Here is a 15512-nt window from a genome sequence, read left to right as displayed (position 1 = left end):
AACTCACTGCATAAACAAAAGCACTTCACAGGTTGACACCATGACAATTTTAGCCATTGTGGATACATAGTTTTGTCATGCCACATTCGTTTTTAGAAATTACCTTGTCAAACCACTGCCCATGTGGTTCCCCCTCCCTGCGGAGATTCCATTCTCCTTGCTCATTCCCCAAGCCTTCCTGTCCCATCAAGCTGCGGGGGTCCAGCAGCTCCCCTTCACCATACATGGACCACTTATTTAAGTTTTGGACTGTCCCATGAGGTAAAACCCTCTCTGCCCCCCACACATCTTCATCTTGTTGGGCTTCAACTCCAGCGTTCTGTGCCCAGTGCTGTCTAGGGCCAGATCCTTGCACCTGGGGTGATACTACTGCATATGAGGAGGGTAGGCGAAAGGAGGCCCCCCGAAGGTGAGGGTTCTGCAAAGCACCAGATAGGTTGAGTGTTCGAGGTTCTGGTGCTTTGGGGGCACCGAGTCGTGTCATGATATTGCCATCAGGGAGGCGGTATTTCGCCCCACGAAGGTTTGGGTTTTTTGATAAGGCATTAGATAGGTCAAGCGCTTTGGGTGTCGAAGCCGGCTGAGGGCGGGTCATGAGAGTTCCGTCTGGCAAACGGTAAGTGGCAGATCGGAGGTTCTGGTTGCGAAGAGCATTGGAAAGGTCAAGTGAGCGCGGTTGAGAGGCATCAGTAGATCCAGGCTGCTTAAATAATGATGTGTTTGGAAGCCTATAAGAGGCACCACGGATGTTGGTTTTTAACAATGCACCAGAAAGGACAGGGCCGGAAGAAGCAGAGGAAGAAGGTTGAGCTTGGTTCCGTGAGAACAATGAAGATCCTTCTGGGAGCTGAAACTTTGCCTTACGCAAGTTAGCATTCATCAGGGCGCTAGAAAGCCCAGGGGAGGCTACTGAGCTCTCTGCACTCTGCGTCTGCTCTCCTGGACGTGTGAGAAATGAACTGTCTGGTAATCGATAAGAGGCGTTACGAACATTAGCATTGAGAAGAGCAGAGGAGAGTGTAGAAGAGGAAAGGGAGGGTGCAGGTGTGGACTCTGTCCTGGTAACAAGTGTACCATCAGGTAAACGATATGTGGCTTGTCGCAAATTGGGATTGAGCAAAGCAGAGGACAGCATAGGGGAAGACAGTGGAGATGGACCTGAGACATGTTCAGCAGGTTCATTTCTTGTGACAAAAGAGCCATCGGGTAGTCTATAGGTCGCCCGATGTAGGCTTTGGTTCTGTAAGGCATTAGAGAGCATCCCACTGCTAACACCACCTACACTATCAGTGTTAACTGGAGTCTCAACAGGGCCCCGGGACATTGTCAAAGTGCCACCTGGAAGCTTGAACATGGATCCCTGGATGTGTGAAGTTCGCAATCCACCTGAGAGAAGTGGTGAGCTACCTCTGACACCTCCTTGTTGTTGTGGGGAAGGTGGAGGAGCAGGTGAGCCTGGCAATGTGGGGGAGGGTTGTCGCTGAAATGGTGAAGCAAAAGAAGCATTACGTAGCTGAGAGGTCAGCATAGCAGGGGACAACTGTGGGGAGGAAGGGACAGAAGGGGCAAGAGGGACTGCTGCTTCAGGTGGCGTGAGAACTGTTGTATAGAGGTTGGCATTGCGTTGCAGAGGAAATGAGTAGGAGGCACTCCGTAGGCGTGAGTTCTGCATTAAAGCATTGGATAGACCAGCAGTGGGATACTGGGGCATCATCTGGCTCTCCTGTACATTAGCTGATATCTCCTCCTGTCCACCAGGCATGACAGGTAACGGGCTCCTCTGAAAAGCTGTGGTGTTGCTGACATTGTGCAGGTAAGGGTTCTGGAGTGTGCGTCCAAGATTAGGTGATGAGGGTGTAAGTTGAGGGAGGCTCTGAGGGTAAATCTCATGTTGTGTTTGTGGGGAGCTGGGCCTTTGTAAAGGTGAAGTGTGAGCTATAGTGGAGTAAGGGAGAGGAGAGGTAGGAAAGGGTGAGCCTACAATTTGACCGTTTGGTAAAGCATTTGTAAGCATTGGAGATGGGCCTGGCTCCATCAATGTATAGTCATAATGAGTGATATTCTGTGATGGTGGAAAAGTAGCAAGAGAAATATTAGCATTAGGAACAGGAGGCTGAAAAGATGCTGGTCTGAAACCATGGGGACTCATTGCCCTGTGAGGCAAAGGGGAGGGTGGATGAGACAAATGGTGCATGGGAGATGCAGAACGGGACAGCATTGGAGATTGTTGCTGCAAGGGCTGTGGAGATGGAGGTGTACTCTGAAGCCGGCGCACTGATGGCTGGGAAGAAAGAGGGCCACTCTGTTTCAATGATTGCTGTGGAGGGGCAGGGGGACCTGGAGGAGGTGCTCTGAATGACTGCCTAGACTGAAGAGAGGACTGGTTTCTGGGCATTCGGACTAATGGCTGCCCTCTACCTACAGGTCTGTGGAATCCTCGTTGGGGGGTACCAATTCGCTTGGACTCCCTTAACCCTGTAGGCCGGGAGCCTGCCCTGGCTAACATCGGTGTTCCAGCTATATCCTCTATCTGACCTGAAAGAGGGGCGGGACCACTATGGATGGAGGACCTAAATGGGGCAACATGCTGAGTAACAGGGGCCCCGTGTCGACTGTGTCTCTGTAAGTAGGGGTTGGCTGGAGACGGTTTCACAGCCCCCATGGGCACATGACTTCGAATCCCTGCACCACCTCTCATTCTGCGAGTAGAGGAGCGGGTGGGGAGGGGTCTACTGGTGATGCGCGACGGCGATGGAGAAGGAGGGCGATGGGGAGAGGTGGGGCGGAAGGATCGCGGAGGCGACTCAGCTCTTTCAGGTTGAGTCGGGCTCCTTCTTTGTGAATGTGGCTGGGGTGGAGAGGGGGAACGCCTCATCTTAGATGTCTGTTTTCTTCCTCTGAACAATTGTGGTCTGGTAGAAGGCAAATGGACTGCATCTGGTGGAGGTTGCTGTCTAAAGGAGAGTCTTGGGGAAGGTGGTGGGCTTGCTCTCTTCCTTAGCGATCCCCGGGGAGAAGCTAGCGGGCTGGAAATTGGGGATTGGGGTCGGACAGATGAAGGTGCTCGACGCAACCGAATATCTCCCCTCTCTTTTGTCATTGAAGGTTGAGTTCTCACTGACATACCTCTCCTATGTTGTAGTGGAGAAGAAGGTGGTGGGCTGTGTGGTCTGCGCCTGTTAACTGGGGATGTTGGCCTTTGACCTGGCACTGGGGCCCGCTGACTGAGCACCCGCCTATGAGGGTGAGGAGAGAGGTGTAGGTCAGACCGGATGCCTGTTTGGAAGTCCATGTGATGTGGTGAAAGGCGAGATGAAGGAGGCGCCATTGCCCTAGTTGATCCCAGCCTCAGTGATAGCTGTGGGGATGGAAGGGGACTCATTCGGCGCACTGGCCTAGGTGAGGCAACAGGTGAATGTAGCTGTGAATGCATCATTGGCTGCACTGGTGGACCCAGTGGTGTCATTTGAACCATCTGGAATGTCTGTGGGTCTTGTGCAAGGGGATCTTGATAGACTTGTGAGGAGAACTGAGGTGGCAGGGGAGATGGGGTCAGATGACTAGGAGAAACAGGGAAAGGAGGGTAAGTGTGCTGAGGGAAAGGAATGTGTTCTTGTTGAATGCTTGCGGCTGTAAGAAAAGGGGCGTGTCCAGCAAGAATGGAAGTGTGTTGTTGGTTCATGACAGTAGGGTAATTTGGCTGTGTGGGATGATATGTGTGGATGGGTTGCTCATATTGTATATCTGACATCATCTCCTGATTGTTGAGGGCCAGAACTGGGGAGGGAGGAGGAACCATAGGGGATGGGGGACGAGAATGAAGAGGAGGTGGTGGCAATGTTTCCACCTCTAGTCTGTCTTTTCCAAATAACCTAACCTGGGGCCTGGGAAACCTGAACTGCTGTGTAGGAACTGGCTCAGGTAGAGGATAAGACAGCTGTTCTTGTCCATATAGCTGCCCAATCTCAACTGGAATCAGCCCAGAATCCATATGGAAAGGTTGCTGATAATGATTATAAGTAGGAGCAGGCTGTGGATATCCCAGCATTGGGTCATTATATAGACCGGAAACAAAACCATTTCCACCGTTCATCAGTCCATAAGAGTCTGAAAGGCCAAAGGCAGATCCCACATTGTGGTCAAAGTATTCTTCATATGGCCAAGGGTCATATGGGTCAGAGAAACCATTTATGGCATCACCATAATAGCCATATGGTTCTGACTCTATTGCATATAGCATTCCATCCTCACCATAGTAGTATTCCACCCCTTCATCACCATAGTAATCGTCATACTCATCCTCATAGTAGCCATAAGGGTAATCATAGTAATCCATTTCATCATCATAGTAAAGCTCGTCATCGTAATAAAAGTTGCCTTCCTCATCATAGTAACCATATTCATCTTCCCACTCATCATCATCATAGTAATCCATTTCCTCTCCAAAAGGGTCATATGGGTCATAGGCAATTGGTTGTCTACCAAAGCCTCTAGGCCTCCACCTGTCATGGTAATCATCCTCATATCCATGCTCATTATCATCATACTCATATTCTCCATTGTAATAATGTGTCTGTCTCCCTCTAGTGTCCCTGTTGGCAAATGACAAGCGCTTTCGGCCTCGTCCTCCAGCCCTTGCACCAAATTGACCATGGCCCTTTGAAGTCAGGAACCTCCCTGTCAACCAGTTTGTTGCTGCAGCTATCCTCCCTAACATCGAACTTTTAGCCTTAAAGCCTGGTGTGGTTTTCTTTTTGCCAAACATGCCTTTGAACTTCCCTCCTAGTCCCTTTGCCTCTGTTGCCATGTTTCCTTTACCCCCTAAACTGGATAGATTTATTGTCTTTTTAGGTGGTGTGGTTTCTTTTGCATTGTTGTCTTTTTTATTAAGCAAGCTGAAGCCAGACAAGCCTGGCTTTTTGTCAGCAGACTTTGCCCCAAAACCAGCAAAAAGCTTACTGGTGCCTAGAAGTGGTTTACTACCAGCAGCTGGTTTCTTTTTTTTGGAGAGTCGTAGGAAGAGACGGGATGTGCTTTTAAGGTTTCTCTTTGGTTTTGCCTTCTCTGGCTGCTGTTGTTTAGAGGGAAAACTGAAAGGGGATGCCTTTCCTGTAAGGCCTGTTATGGCTTTGGAAGCTCCTTTCAGGTGAGATTTCACATCGGGTGTCTTCTGTACTTTTGCTGCTCCTAAGGTCTTCTTCTGCCCCTCTGCAGCAAATCCCATCATGGCCTTAGACGCTCCTTTAATGTGTACATCACTCATCTTTTTCAGGTTTACTGCACCCATTCCTTTTTTGATTTGTGGCTTTCCATCATCACTCTCATCATCTGATGGAGGAGGCTGTTTAGAAGGAGGCTTAAAACCCTTTACAGCCATGGCCTTGGATGCACCTTTAAGAGCTGCTTTCCCTTTCCCTTTATCTGGTTTCTTGGTCACTACTTCTTCCTCACTGTCACCACTTTCTTCTTCCTCAGTCTTCATCTCCTCTTCTTCTTCCTCCGACCCCTCCTCCGACTCACTGACAGGTTTCTTTCCTTTTCCCTTCTTTCCATCATCCTTTCCTTTCCCCTTAGCTGGGGGCTCCTCCACCTTCTTCCCCCCTTTCTTGTCATCTTTTCCTCCTTTTTTATCATCCTTCCCTCCCTTCTTTGGTTCCTCTGACTTGCCTTTCTTGGCAGCTGATTTTGGGTCACCTTTTTTGGGTGGCATGATGAATTCTGAGTCAAATCATTTCAAAGAAGGTCAGGAAGTTCCCAAACGCATGCTGGACAGGGCAGCATTAATGTAAATGTTGATATGCAGCATTGAGAAGAGCAGTTTAAACAGAAGCGACATCCTCTCATCCCCAGTTGCTTTCATGTCTTCTCTCCTTTTTCCTCCATCCGATCTGTCAGTGTGACACCACAAACACACACTTCAGGATACTCTGTCTCGAGTCAGTTGTTCTATAATGCACACCAAGATAAACACAAACCACAGTCCTTCAAAAGACGATCTAGTAACAGAGTCGGAATCTCAGCCATCAGTGCTCGCTCGCATTACAATACGTCCTCAATCCTCGGCAAAAGAGCTGTTTTCTAAGCACAAAAAGAGAAACAAACCTCCTTTCCAGGAGTATTGCAAAAAAACAAACAAAAAACCCCCCAAAAACTCCCCAAACTGCAGATGCTTACTGATTTTCAAATATCACATATGGAAAAAAAAATCGTGCTGATTGTTTCCAAGTTTTACCCACTTACTGAGTTTTTCCACTTAACATCTAAAATAAGAAAATAATCCATCATGGCAAAGCAAGTTCCTGGTCCCGATGGTCTGTATGGGTTTGTAAGTAATTTCCCAGGTTCACACGACAGATAAAAGACCCTGCTATCCCACTGACAGACTCTGTGTAGTCCTTTGTGTGTCTCCCATTGTCAGTTCGTCCTGTGAGTCCAGCAGTGAATCCTCATCTTGGCCACCGCACCAACTTTGGCGCAATGCTCCCCCCAACAAGGAGAGCCGATGCAAGTGCGTCAGAGTGAGTCTCCGTGTCAAGGGATGTCCTCTTCTTTGTCTCAGAATGAGTGTGCACAAGTGTTGCGTTTGCGGTTGTATCCACCCACAACCGCGTCAGCTTGCCTTTGTGACCTCCTGCAACCTTCTCCATCTCTCTCTGGTTACTGAAACTTCCACAGCCCAGTTCACCTCAACACGAGGCCTCTTCCGCATCTCAATCCAGTTGCATGACATAGGAGCATATATAGAAATATAGAAATATATTGTATGTCTGTGCGTGCATGTGCATCAGAATATGAGTCTCTCCAGTTACAATTGAAAAGGGGAACCATAATGTCCCAGCTATACTGGCTTGGGGTAACACTATCTGCTGCCTCACTTCTGTATGAATAATGCAAGCTGGCTGAGCTGTTGCTAAACTGTGTCTGAGAGGCAAAGCTTCAAATAGCTTAACCACACACATACACGCACACAGACACACACACAAGAAGCAGCATGGACCACAGCTGAGAGTGATGCCTTCTATTAGGTTCCTACAGTGCATATGCACAATACATTTTATGGAAAAAGACACCATTCAAGGATCTAAAATGTCAACTAAAAAAGCAAGTAAGGATTTAGGAAAGATTTAAGAAAATCAAGTCGCTTTGCTTCTTATTGATATTGCCCAGATCTTTTAAAAACTCAGTTTGCTTCGTGACCATAAACTGGCTATTATGCATCTTTCTAAATATTAATGATGGCTGCTATGAGGCAAACTAAAGAACAGCCAAACAACAAAAACCTTTTTATTATTTTCCCCCTCATTATTGTGGCATGTTGGCATATTTAAACTGGTAAAAACACAAACACATACATACATGTATGGGCTGTCAGTAGATGCGCAATGGGAAGTGCAAAAGACTGAGAGAATTACAGAAGTGTCTGTCGTGGATTCATTGATGATGGGCTGATATTCCAGGAGGTCATCTCAGTGGCAGATATGAATGTTTAATGACTGCCCTGTGTTCTTTCTACGTAGCATGGATAAAACATTCAGCAAGGGCTCCTCTAAATATATCACAAAGGGTCAACCCCACCCAGGCCCGCTGCCCAACCAATATATTATACATACTGCTGTCAGGGGTTAACAGCCAGACATCATACAGCAGATGGAAAGTAATGGTTTAATACTGGCATTTACAACCATTCATCTACAAGGAAAATTACAATGAACAAAATAAGGATTGTGGTTATTAATGCCAACCACAGTTAACAGGTTGACCTCTAACTTTTCTAACCACTGAATTGGAATGACTAATAGTCTTGACCTGAGAGTACATCCAAGCAGAAATGGGTATCACGTTTCCTCGAAGGCAGTGACCATAGCACACTCTAAACTGTCTGCAGCCTGTGCAGCAATAACAACAGCAGTTGTCGGTATCATCTAACTGCCGGTAGAGATAAGAGGGTGAAGACAGGACAGAGAACGGGCCCAGAGGAAAGTTCAAAAGTTCCTTCCATGTGAACACTGTTGGTCACCAGGCAGGTAACAAGACACACAAAATGCTCTATTTGATATGTGTGATATGCATCTGCTGTCTGACTGATGTGGCCTGCTGACTGAGTGAATGTGCAATGAACAGAGCACAAGTGACAGAAATGACTGAGGTGGAAAAAGAGGGGAGGTAGAAGGCATGTAAAAGACAGAATCTGTAATAGTGTGTAAACTGCAGATTACTCCAAATAAACTATGGATTACTATGTGGTGATAGGTGTCCCTCAGAGAAAACTGTTATTGAGAAGAAGTGAAAACGAGGAGCGGCAGGAAAGGAAGATAGAGAGTGAACGAGAGATGACGATCAAGTCTTTTCATCCGTGTGCCAACCACTGACAACAGACTTTCAGTGAACCCACTCACTGATACAAGACTAATAAAGGAGATCACCTGAGCAGAGCATAGCCAACAAGCTCATTCAGTGAGTGGGGGTACGTGCGCACACACACACACACACACACACACACACACACACACACACACACACACACACACACACACACACACACACACACACACTAGTGTTACAGGGGCAATTTATTTGCAGGAAAAGCAGCAGCGTTTATTATGATTGCATTAGTTAATTGCTACATGCATCTACACCTCAGGGGTTTCAACCAACTGGACAGCACTGGAAACAGTGAAGAAGGGTATACGTTTTTGGACTTTTAAATGTATTTGAATACATTTTTCCTGTTGATAAAGACTTCCCCAATGGCCATTCATATTATCAGTCACATTCATACAGCACTTTAATCTAAGCACTTAAGAGCTTTATTTACCTTGCACTCAAAACTATGGCATATTTAGCATCACTACCTGAGCACATGGAGGAGAACATGCACACTGATAGGCCCAGAGACCAAGACATGTGAACCCTGAACCTTGATGAACATCATGTCATTTTCACAATAACAATGTTAATTATCTTAGCATCTTGGCTTAGCATGTTAGCATGTTAACATTTACTACATAGCAGCACTAAACACAAAGTTTAGATGACATCATTAGTTTTGCTCACAAGCCATAAATATAATATAAACAGACCAAAGTAATGGATCTACAATTGACCTTTAAACAAACACAATGCTGGAGATGATCACGCAACCTGCTATACGGTCAAAGTGACAGAATAATACTCCACAGTGACATATTTGCTTATGAAACATGGGTGTAAAACATAAAGAGGAAAATGACTGACAGAAAGAAACACAGAGTTAAGGAGGGAGAGTGTCCTTCAGACTGAAGGAAAGACAGGAGGATGAGGAGGCTGGATTCAGGTTTCCTGTAAGCCTTTAAGCCCCATTCAGGTCTTAACCTGCGCTGTCAGACTTGACAATGCAGGAAATGCCAGCAGCTAGTAACTCACTGAAGACTTGTCTCAGAGGATCAGACATCATTTCTTGGTTGGTTTGACTGCTTGAACAGACTCACTAAAGATAAGACACACACTTTGACTTGTTTAATGTTACTGGGTGTAAATGTTCTGGCTATTCACTTATGTACCCTGCTTATCGCTCTGTAAAAAACTGAGCTTTTACCACAAAGTGGTAAAGAAAATAAATGCATAATAAAATATGTACAAGTTCAGACTTTACACAGACATTTAGAAAATTAGTCAGAATTTTCACAAAAAGAACAGACCTCGAGAAAAGAGAGAATACTTCACAGCTTTGTAAATATTTTTGATGAAGTAATACTGACAAACTTCCTGCAGTACATGCACGGATGTAGTTTTGAAGATTGCACATACTAAGTATAACCCCCAAACCTCATGTTCAATAAGCCTAGAAGTCTAGAATTAAAGTTTGGGCCAATCCTAGGTCTTCAGTGTAAAACCAGCCAACTATGTTTTATATTTCTACATTCTACAGAGAATGAAACAATCACAAACATTGTGGTGCAGAGGCAGGGCCCAGGGCTGTTGGCTAAACCCAATAGCTGTATTCCAAAACTGGGACTTTCATATGAGGCCTCAGTGTGTGAGGCTTATATTAAATATAAGATGTAATTCTGTACTTGTGATTGATCCCTATGACCAGAATGAAGAGAAGTCATTAGTTTTGTCAATAACAGGGTCCAACTTTATCCCTGCAAACAACTAAAGCGAACCTTTGAATGTCAAAAACTGATAAAGGTTATGCAGGCTGAGAATATTCTGCTTTGATGTGAGGTTTTTTAAAGCATTTATAATGTTATCTTTAAAAGAATTGAGCGTGAGCATGCTTTCTTTTCAGATAATAATTATATTATGTGGGCGATTATCCATGACAATGGAAAATTGACCAATTATAGCCTCCTAAGATCCAAGGAAAAAGGATCTTCCCATTGAACTTTTTGATTTCCTGCCTCTTTGGAGCTAAAAGAGGCCACCCAAACACATGAGATGTCAGTGGAAAGCTCAGGATGTCCTCTATTTAGTACATCAGGATCAGTATGGTAGCTCAAATAAGTCAAAATATATAGACCAAAAACACATGAATGACATGACAGAGGACATGAATGAATAGACTGGTTCTTATATATACCATTTTGTCATCAGACCACACGAAGCAGAATGCCTGTGCGCTCTCCGACCTTATTTTCAAAAACATTCCTTATAAAGATACTTGCAATGACCCATCAGCTCATTCAAACAGCAACACTGACGTAGGTGCCCTTGATTCCCTTTAACGGTTTTAATTTCGTCATTGCAACACTATTGTTTGTCTATTGAGGAGCCGAAAGACAGTTAAAAACTTGTTTAAAAAAACTAAAAAGGTCTTTAGTTCCTCCTACAGAAGGCATCAGCAGATCCAGATTTGCATGAGGACACACAAACACAAACTCACAGTGCTAAATCAACACGAGCCACTGTTACAGTATTGTAACTCCTCCAGTACTGTCACAAAGAGATCTGACACTTTGTGCTACAAATTTTACTTTAAAACTGTAACTGTGAAAATAACATCTTTTTTAACAACTGTTAGGTTCCTCACTGGGACTTCTCTTTAACAAGTTTTCCACAAAGTTGTAAAAGTTTAACCGACTAAAGATATACAAGTGCAAATATTTGTTAGTTGGAACACAGCAGCTAAAAATAATTCACTATACAGCGATTTGTGCCAAATTTAAAAACACAGTTTTAAAGCCTTAAATGGCATCTGCTATTTCACCGATCTCCCTTTTTCTTTTTCCACAGAAAGCAGCAGCACAAGTGGATAAAACATCTCATGACAGTGAAGTTGATGGCCCTTCTTTAGTTCTAAAAGCACAATAAGCCCCTGGCTTTTAAGTAGCTTACCTCATCTGTTAATCTGAGTGACTGTGACTGATATTCAGATCATCTGTTTGCTACGAAAATCCATCAATTTATGAACCAACCCACCCACCGTCTGGAATAAAACCACTAAACTCGCCGACTCCTCTGTGCATGGACCGACTCCTCTTCTGGACATTTATATAGTGGCCACACACACGCACAGACACACAAAGTTCACCTCGCTTCTCTGAAATGAAATGAGCAGATCGAATGGTAAACATAACTTCTGATGTTTCAGTATCCACCTGTACATCTACAGAACAAAGGCACAACAGGGAGCAGAGAGAGAACAGTGGTGATTCAGACATATGCATTTTTTTTTGCTGTCCCACGCATCATTAGCGCAGTGATTGGGTTTCTAGGTAAACACGCTGCACTTACAAATGTCAACGTGCAGCATTACCCAGCTTCCTGTCCCAATAAAGTGTTTAAGCAAACAACCGGGTGGATCCTTTGTGTATTAATGGCAGGACTGGCACACAAGCATCCTCTCCTTACCACACTCACAAACACATATCACGCTATCATCATTGCCAAAGCGTATTTGTTATAAATCCTGTGCGGTGACAATAGCTGTGAGACATTTGTGTGTGTGTGTGCGTTTCTCTGTTGGGGTGCCTTTTCAGAAGTTGTCTCTCTCTTTCAAACACACACACAGAGATAAATCACAAGATTGTAGCTCTGATCATATATATATATATATATATGTGTGTGTGTGTGTGTGTGTGTGTGTGTGTGTGTGTGTGTGTGTGTGTGTGTGTGTGTATCGACACATTCTGCAGATGCCAGAATAATAGAGCGCGATAGGATGCCTATGATAACAATAGCATCACAACAGAGCCTCACAGACCTGAGAATATCTTTCACATCAGATGATATCTGCAGAAGTAACGATACTAATGATAAAATGACGAACTCTATTAACTCTGTTTTTACAGGAAAATTATATTTTTGGGACAAAATATCAACATTGCATTGCTTCCTTCCACGTTTGGATTCTTGCTTTGAAGTTCAGCAGGTCATCTTAAACTGACTAGATATTTGCACCATCTGATTCACAGATGTACCTAATAAAGTGGCAAATGGCTATAATTCTAACACAACAGTTCCTGCTTTCCATTTTCTTCTTTACTTAAATGTTTTTTTTAAACAGGAAACACGACAGTTATGTGAAAACTGCATTCACTTGGTTACTTTTTAGGTTTGTTGAAATATTTCATGACTTTGTGAGTATTTCAAATTAAAATAAAATTTAAAGCGGGCCAATAGGAATCGGATTTGCGAGGGAAATTACTAAGTGTGTTTAACTGTTAATGATTCAATCTGTGCTTTTAACAAAACAGAAACTGGGCTTGCATGTGAGAAGAGAGAATACAATGCTGGATTCGTTTCTCTGTACCGGGCCTGCTTCTTTATGGATGTCACTGATGCTTTAGACAGAGAAACAACTGGACCACTTATTACTGGCCTTAAAAGGCATATAAGTCACACAAAGGCAAATGTCTGTTAGCAGTCTGCCATTCTTTACCTTACAAAAGTACACATGATCAATACAAACAATGTCTATAGAAACTAACATCCACAGATATTACTGCAGAGTGTTTTATATAACTTAGTGCAAAAGGTAAAACTCTATTCTTGTAGCAGCTGAGCAAACATTTTCTGACAACTGAAGTAGTGGTAATATGAGTAGTTAAATATGTCTTGCTGTCTATAGAGACATGAAACTGCACAAATGTTTCTTTAACTAAGGATAAAAACATCAAAAGCAATGAGACATTTGTATTTTGTAATCATATTCTTCTTAATCTTTCACAGCTAGAATATTTTTTCATTTTAAAAAGTATTTCAAAAAAGGTGAACTTACATATTCTGTATCCATGAAAAGTCTCAATCCTTTTTTCATGGTTATGGGAAACATGGGACAGGCTCCAAGTGGAAGAAAATGGCATATATCTCTTGAAAATAAGATATTCAATATCTCAAATCATTGGAATATTTCTTAAGGTCAATGAAGGATCAAAATACAGAAATGTCCAACTTCTAAAAAGTTAATTTGCACATTCAACACTTGGTTTGATCTCTTATGGTTGAACCAATTGGCTAAAACAATATAGACTCTTTCACAATGTCCAATTTTTTTTTTTTTTTTTTTTTTTGCCTGTCCCGTTTGGCTCTTTTGCCATCAGAATTGTTGTCTAAAGGCAAAGAAAGATGCCCAACGGATTTACTTTACCAAATTGACCATCCCAGCCTTGCCATAATGGTCCATTTGATTCACCTTTTATTGTTTATTTTATTTTCACTTACTGAATATGGGACAGACGTGACTGGGGGAAAGAAGGGGAGAAAGAAAGAGGGAAAGAGAAACAGCTGAGAAGAGGGACGGGGGAGAAGGGCAAAAACCAAAAACCAACAGAATGAGCAGAAAAAGAAAAAAAGAAAAAAAGAAAAAAAAATGCATATATCAATCACCTGGGTCACCTGCTGAGAAAGAAAAAAGAAAACAAGCAGAAGAGAACAAGAGTAATAGAATAAACAACATCACAATGATATATGGGAATATGACAGTAAATACTAAATGTTAAACATTATTGTGCAGCACATAAGATCAACAGAACACAGTGTGCTTTGAGGTAGGAGCCAAAAAGGGTGTAGTTTGTGGGTGTGATCACCCGTGTGTACACCTGTGAGCATGGACGCGCTTGTTTTTTGTTTTTTAAAAGGTTCCTTCATGTAATGATCTGCTAGAGGGGTTTTTTTTTGTTTTATAATAATTTTTTTTTATACTGTCAGATAAATTCAACTGTTGCTCTCATTTGGCAACTTTTAAACATTTAGATTTCTTTGTAGGTGACATTTAGTCATCTTCTGTTTGTTAACTTTTCACTGCAGTAAACACAGTGATAACTGGACTCTTAACTCAAGTATGCAACTTCATGTAGTGAGCAAAATGAAGCACAAGAGGGCAGGAGAGACAACGTGATCCAGGCTCTCAGATCAACGCTTGAGTTCTGTATGTTGTTTTGTACGTTTGTAATTTTACACTTTTTGTCAAATGTGATTATTCACAGTGTGATTTTGTCTGTAATTATTTTTCAAGGCACCCTAAAAAAATATTTATTAAAAAAAGCAAAGCTTGGTTCCCACTAACTACTATTCAACTTAGAGTCTCGTGAGACTTGCATGTCTGCTTACTATTTTTAATGAAGTTTTCTCAGCCCATACAGTCAGGTATGTAGGTTTTTTGTAAAGTGACACATGTTTCTGTACTTTTGCCCCTGCACACCACCGCAATGGATTTTAAATCAAGCAATCGTGATGTGACTGGAGTGTAGACTTTCAGCTTTAATTCAAAGGGGATAACATTATCGTTGGATTAACATTCATGAAGGCTCAAAATAATTTAAACCATCGACTAACGTGCAGCTTCATGGACAGACGAGACCTGTGGACGGTTAAAGACATTTAAAGTTTATTCCAAGTCTTGAGCTTGCATTTAGCAGCTCTTCACTGGAATTTTTCAATGAGGCCCAGAGATCAATGCAAATGAAAGAGCCATCAGTGGGCTGAAATAGAAGAAAATAAACCTATTAGAGATAGATAGAAGAAGGTTTAGGAGTGGCCAAATCAATAATGATGGCCTGAAGGACCAGATAAGACAGCTAAAGTGCACAATCACAGAGTTATTTTCATGTCAGGAAACACAATTTCACAGCATCTAACCAAATCATTGTCAAAGTCTACAATCCACATCACCTGCCCAGTTCTGAAAAAAACATCTTTAGACAAATGAAACCACGTGTACCAGAACACTGGGAAGAGAGTATGGAAGATGACACAAACAGCTCCCGATCCAAACCATAATACAATGTCTTTAAGTCATGGTGGAGGCAATATTATGGTGTGAATGCTAACTGAATCAAGTCAGTTTGGGTTTGTTTTTTTGAGTAATGTGACTGCTGATGTAAGTACCAGGAGGACTGTCAAGTGTACAGAGTTATATTATTATTATTTTATCTGCTCAGATTCAGCCAAACGCTGCTAAACCGACTCCTCTTCAAAGTGCAGCTGGATAATGACCCAAAGCAAACTACAAAAGCAACCCAAGAGTCTCTCAAAGACAAGGAAAAGAAATTAGATATTCTTCAAAGACCAAGTCAGTCACCCGATATCAA

The 15512-nt window shown here is 43.0% G+C and overlaps 1 protein-coding gene across 1 annotated transcript in view; it reads right to left on the bottom strand.

The window, feature by feature from the left end:
* The window catches only part of myo15aa (myosin XVAa), a 52238-nt gene extending 46528 nt beyond the window's left edge, over positions 1 to 5710 (bottom strand). Inside the window, exons 1-4 of the mRNA XM_076883561.1 lie at positions 3750 to 5710; positions 3473 to 3560; positions 3127 to 3276; positions 104 to 1822 (exon numbers count right to left, since the gene is read on the bottom strand). Coding sequence (XP_076739676.1) covers positions 104 to 1822; positions 3127 to 3276; positions 3473 to 3560; positions 3750 to 5710 — 3918 coding nt within the window. The remainder of the gene's footprint in view (positions 1 to 103; positions 1823 to 3126; positions 3277 to 3472; positions 3561 to 3749) is intronic.
* Positions 5711 to 15512: the final 9802 nt, after the last annotated feature.

Source organism: Maylandia zebra, linkage group LG4 (genome assembly GCF_041146795.1).
Source record: "Maylandia zebra isolate NMK-2024a linkage group LG4, Mzebra_GT3a, whole genome shotgun sequence".
NCBI lineage: Eukaryota > Metazoa > Chordata > Actinopteri > Cichliformes > Cichlidae > Maylandia > Maylandia zebra.
The sequence above is the reverse complement of the archived record's forward strand: the minus strand, read 5'-3'. Positions and strand labels throughout refer to the sequence as shown.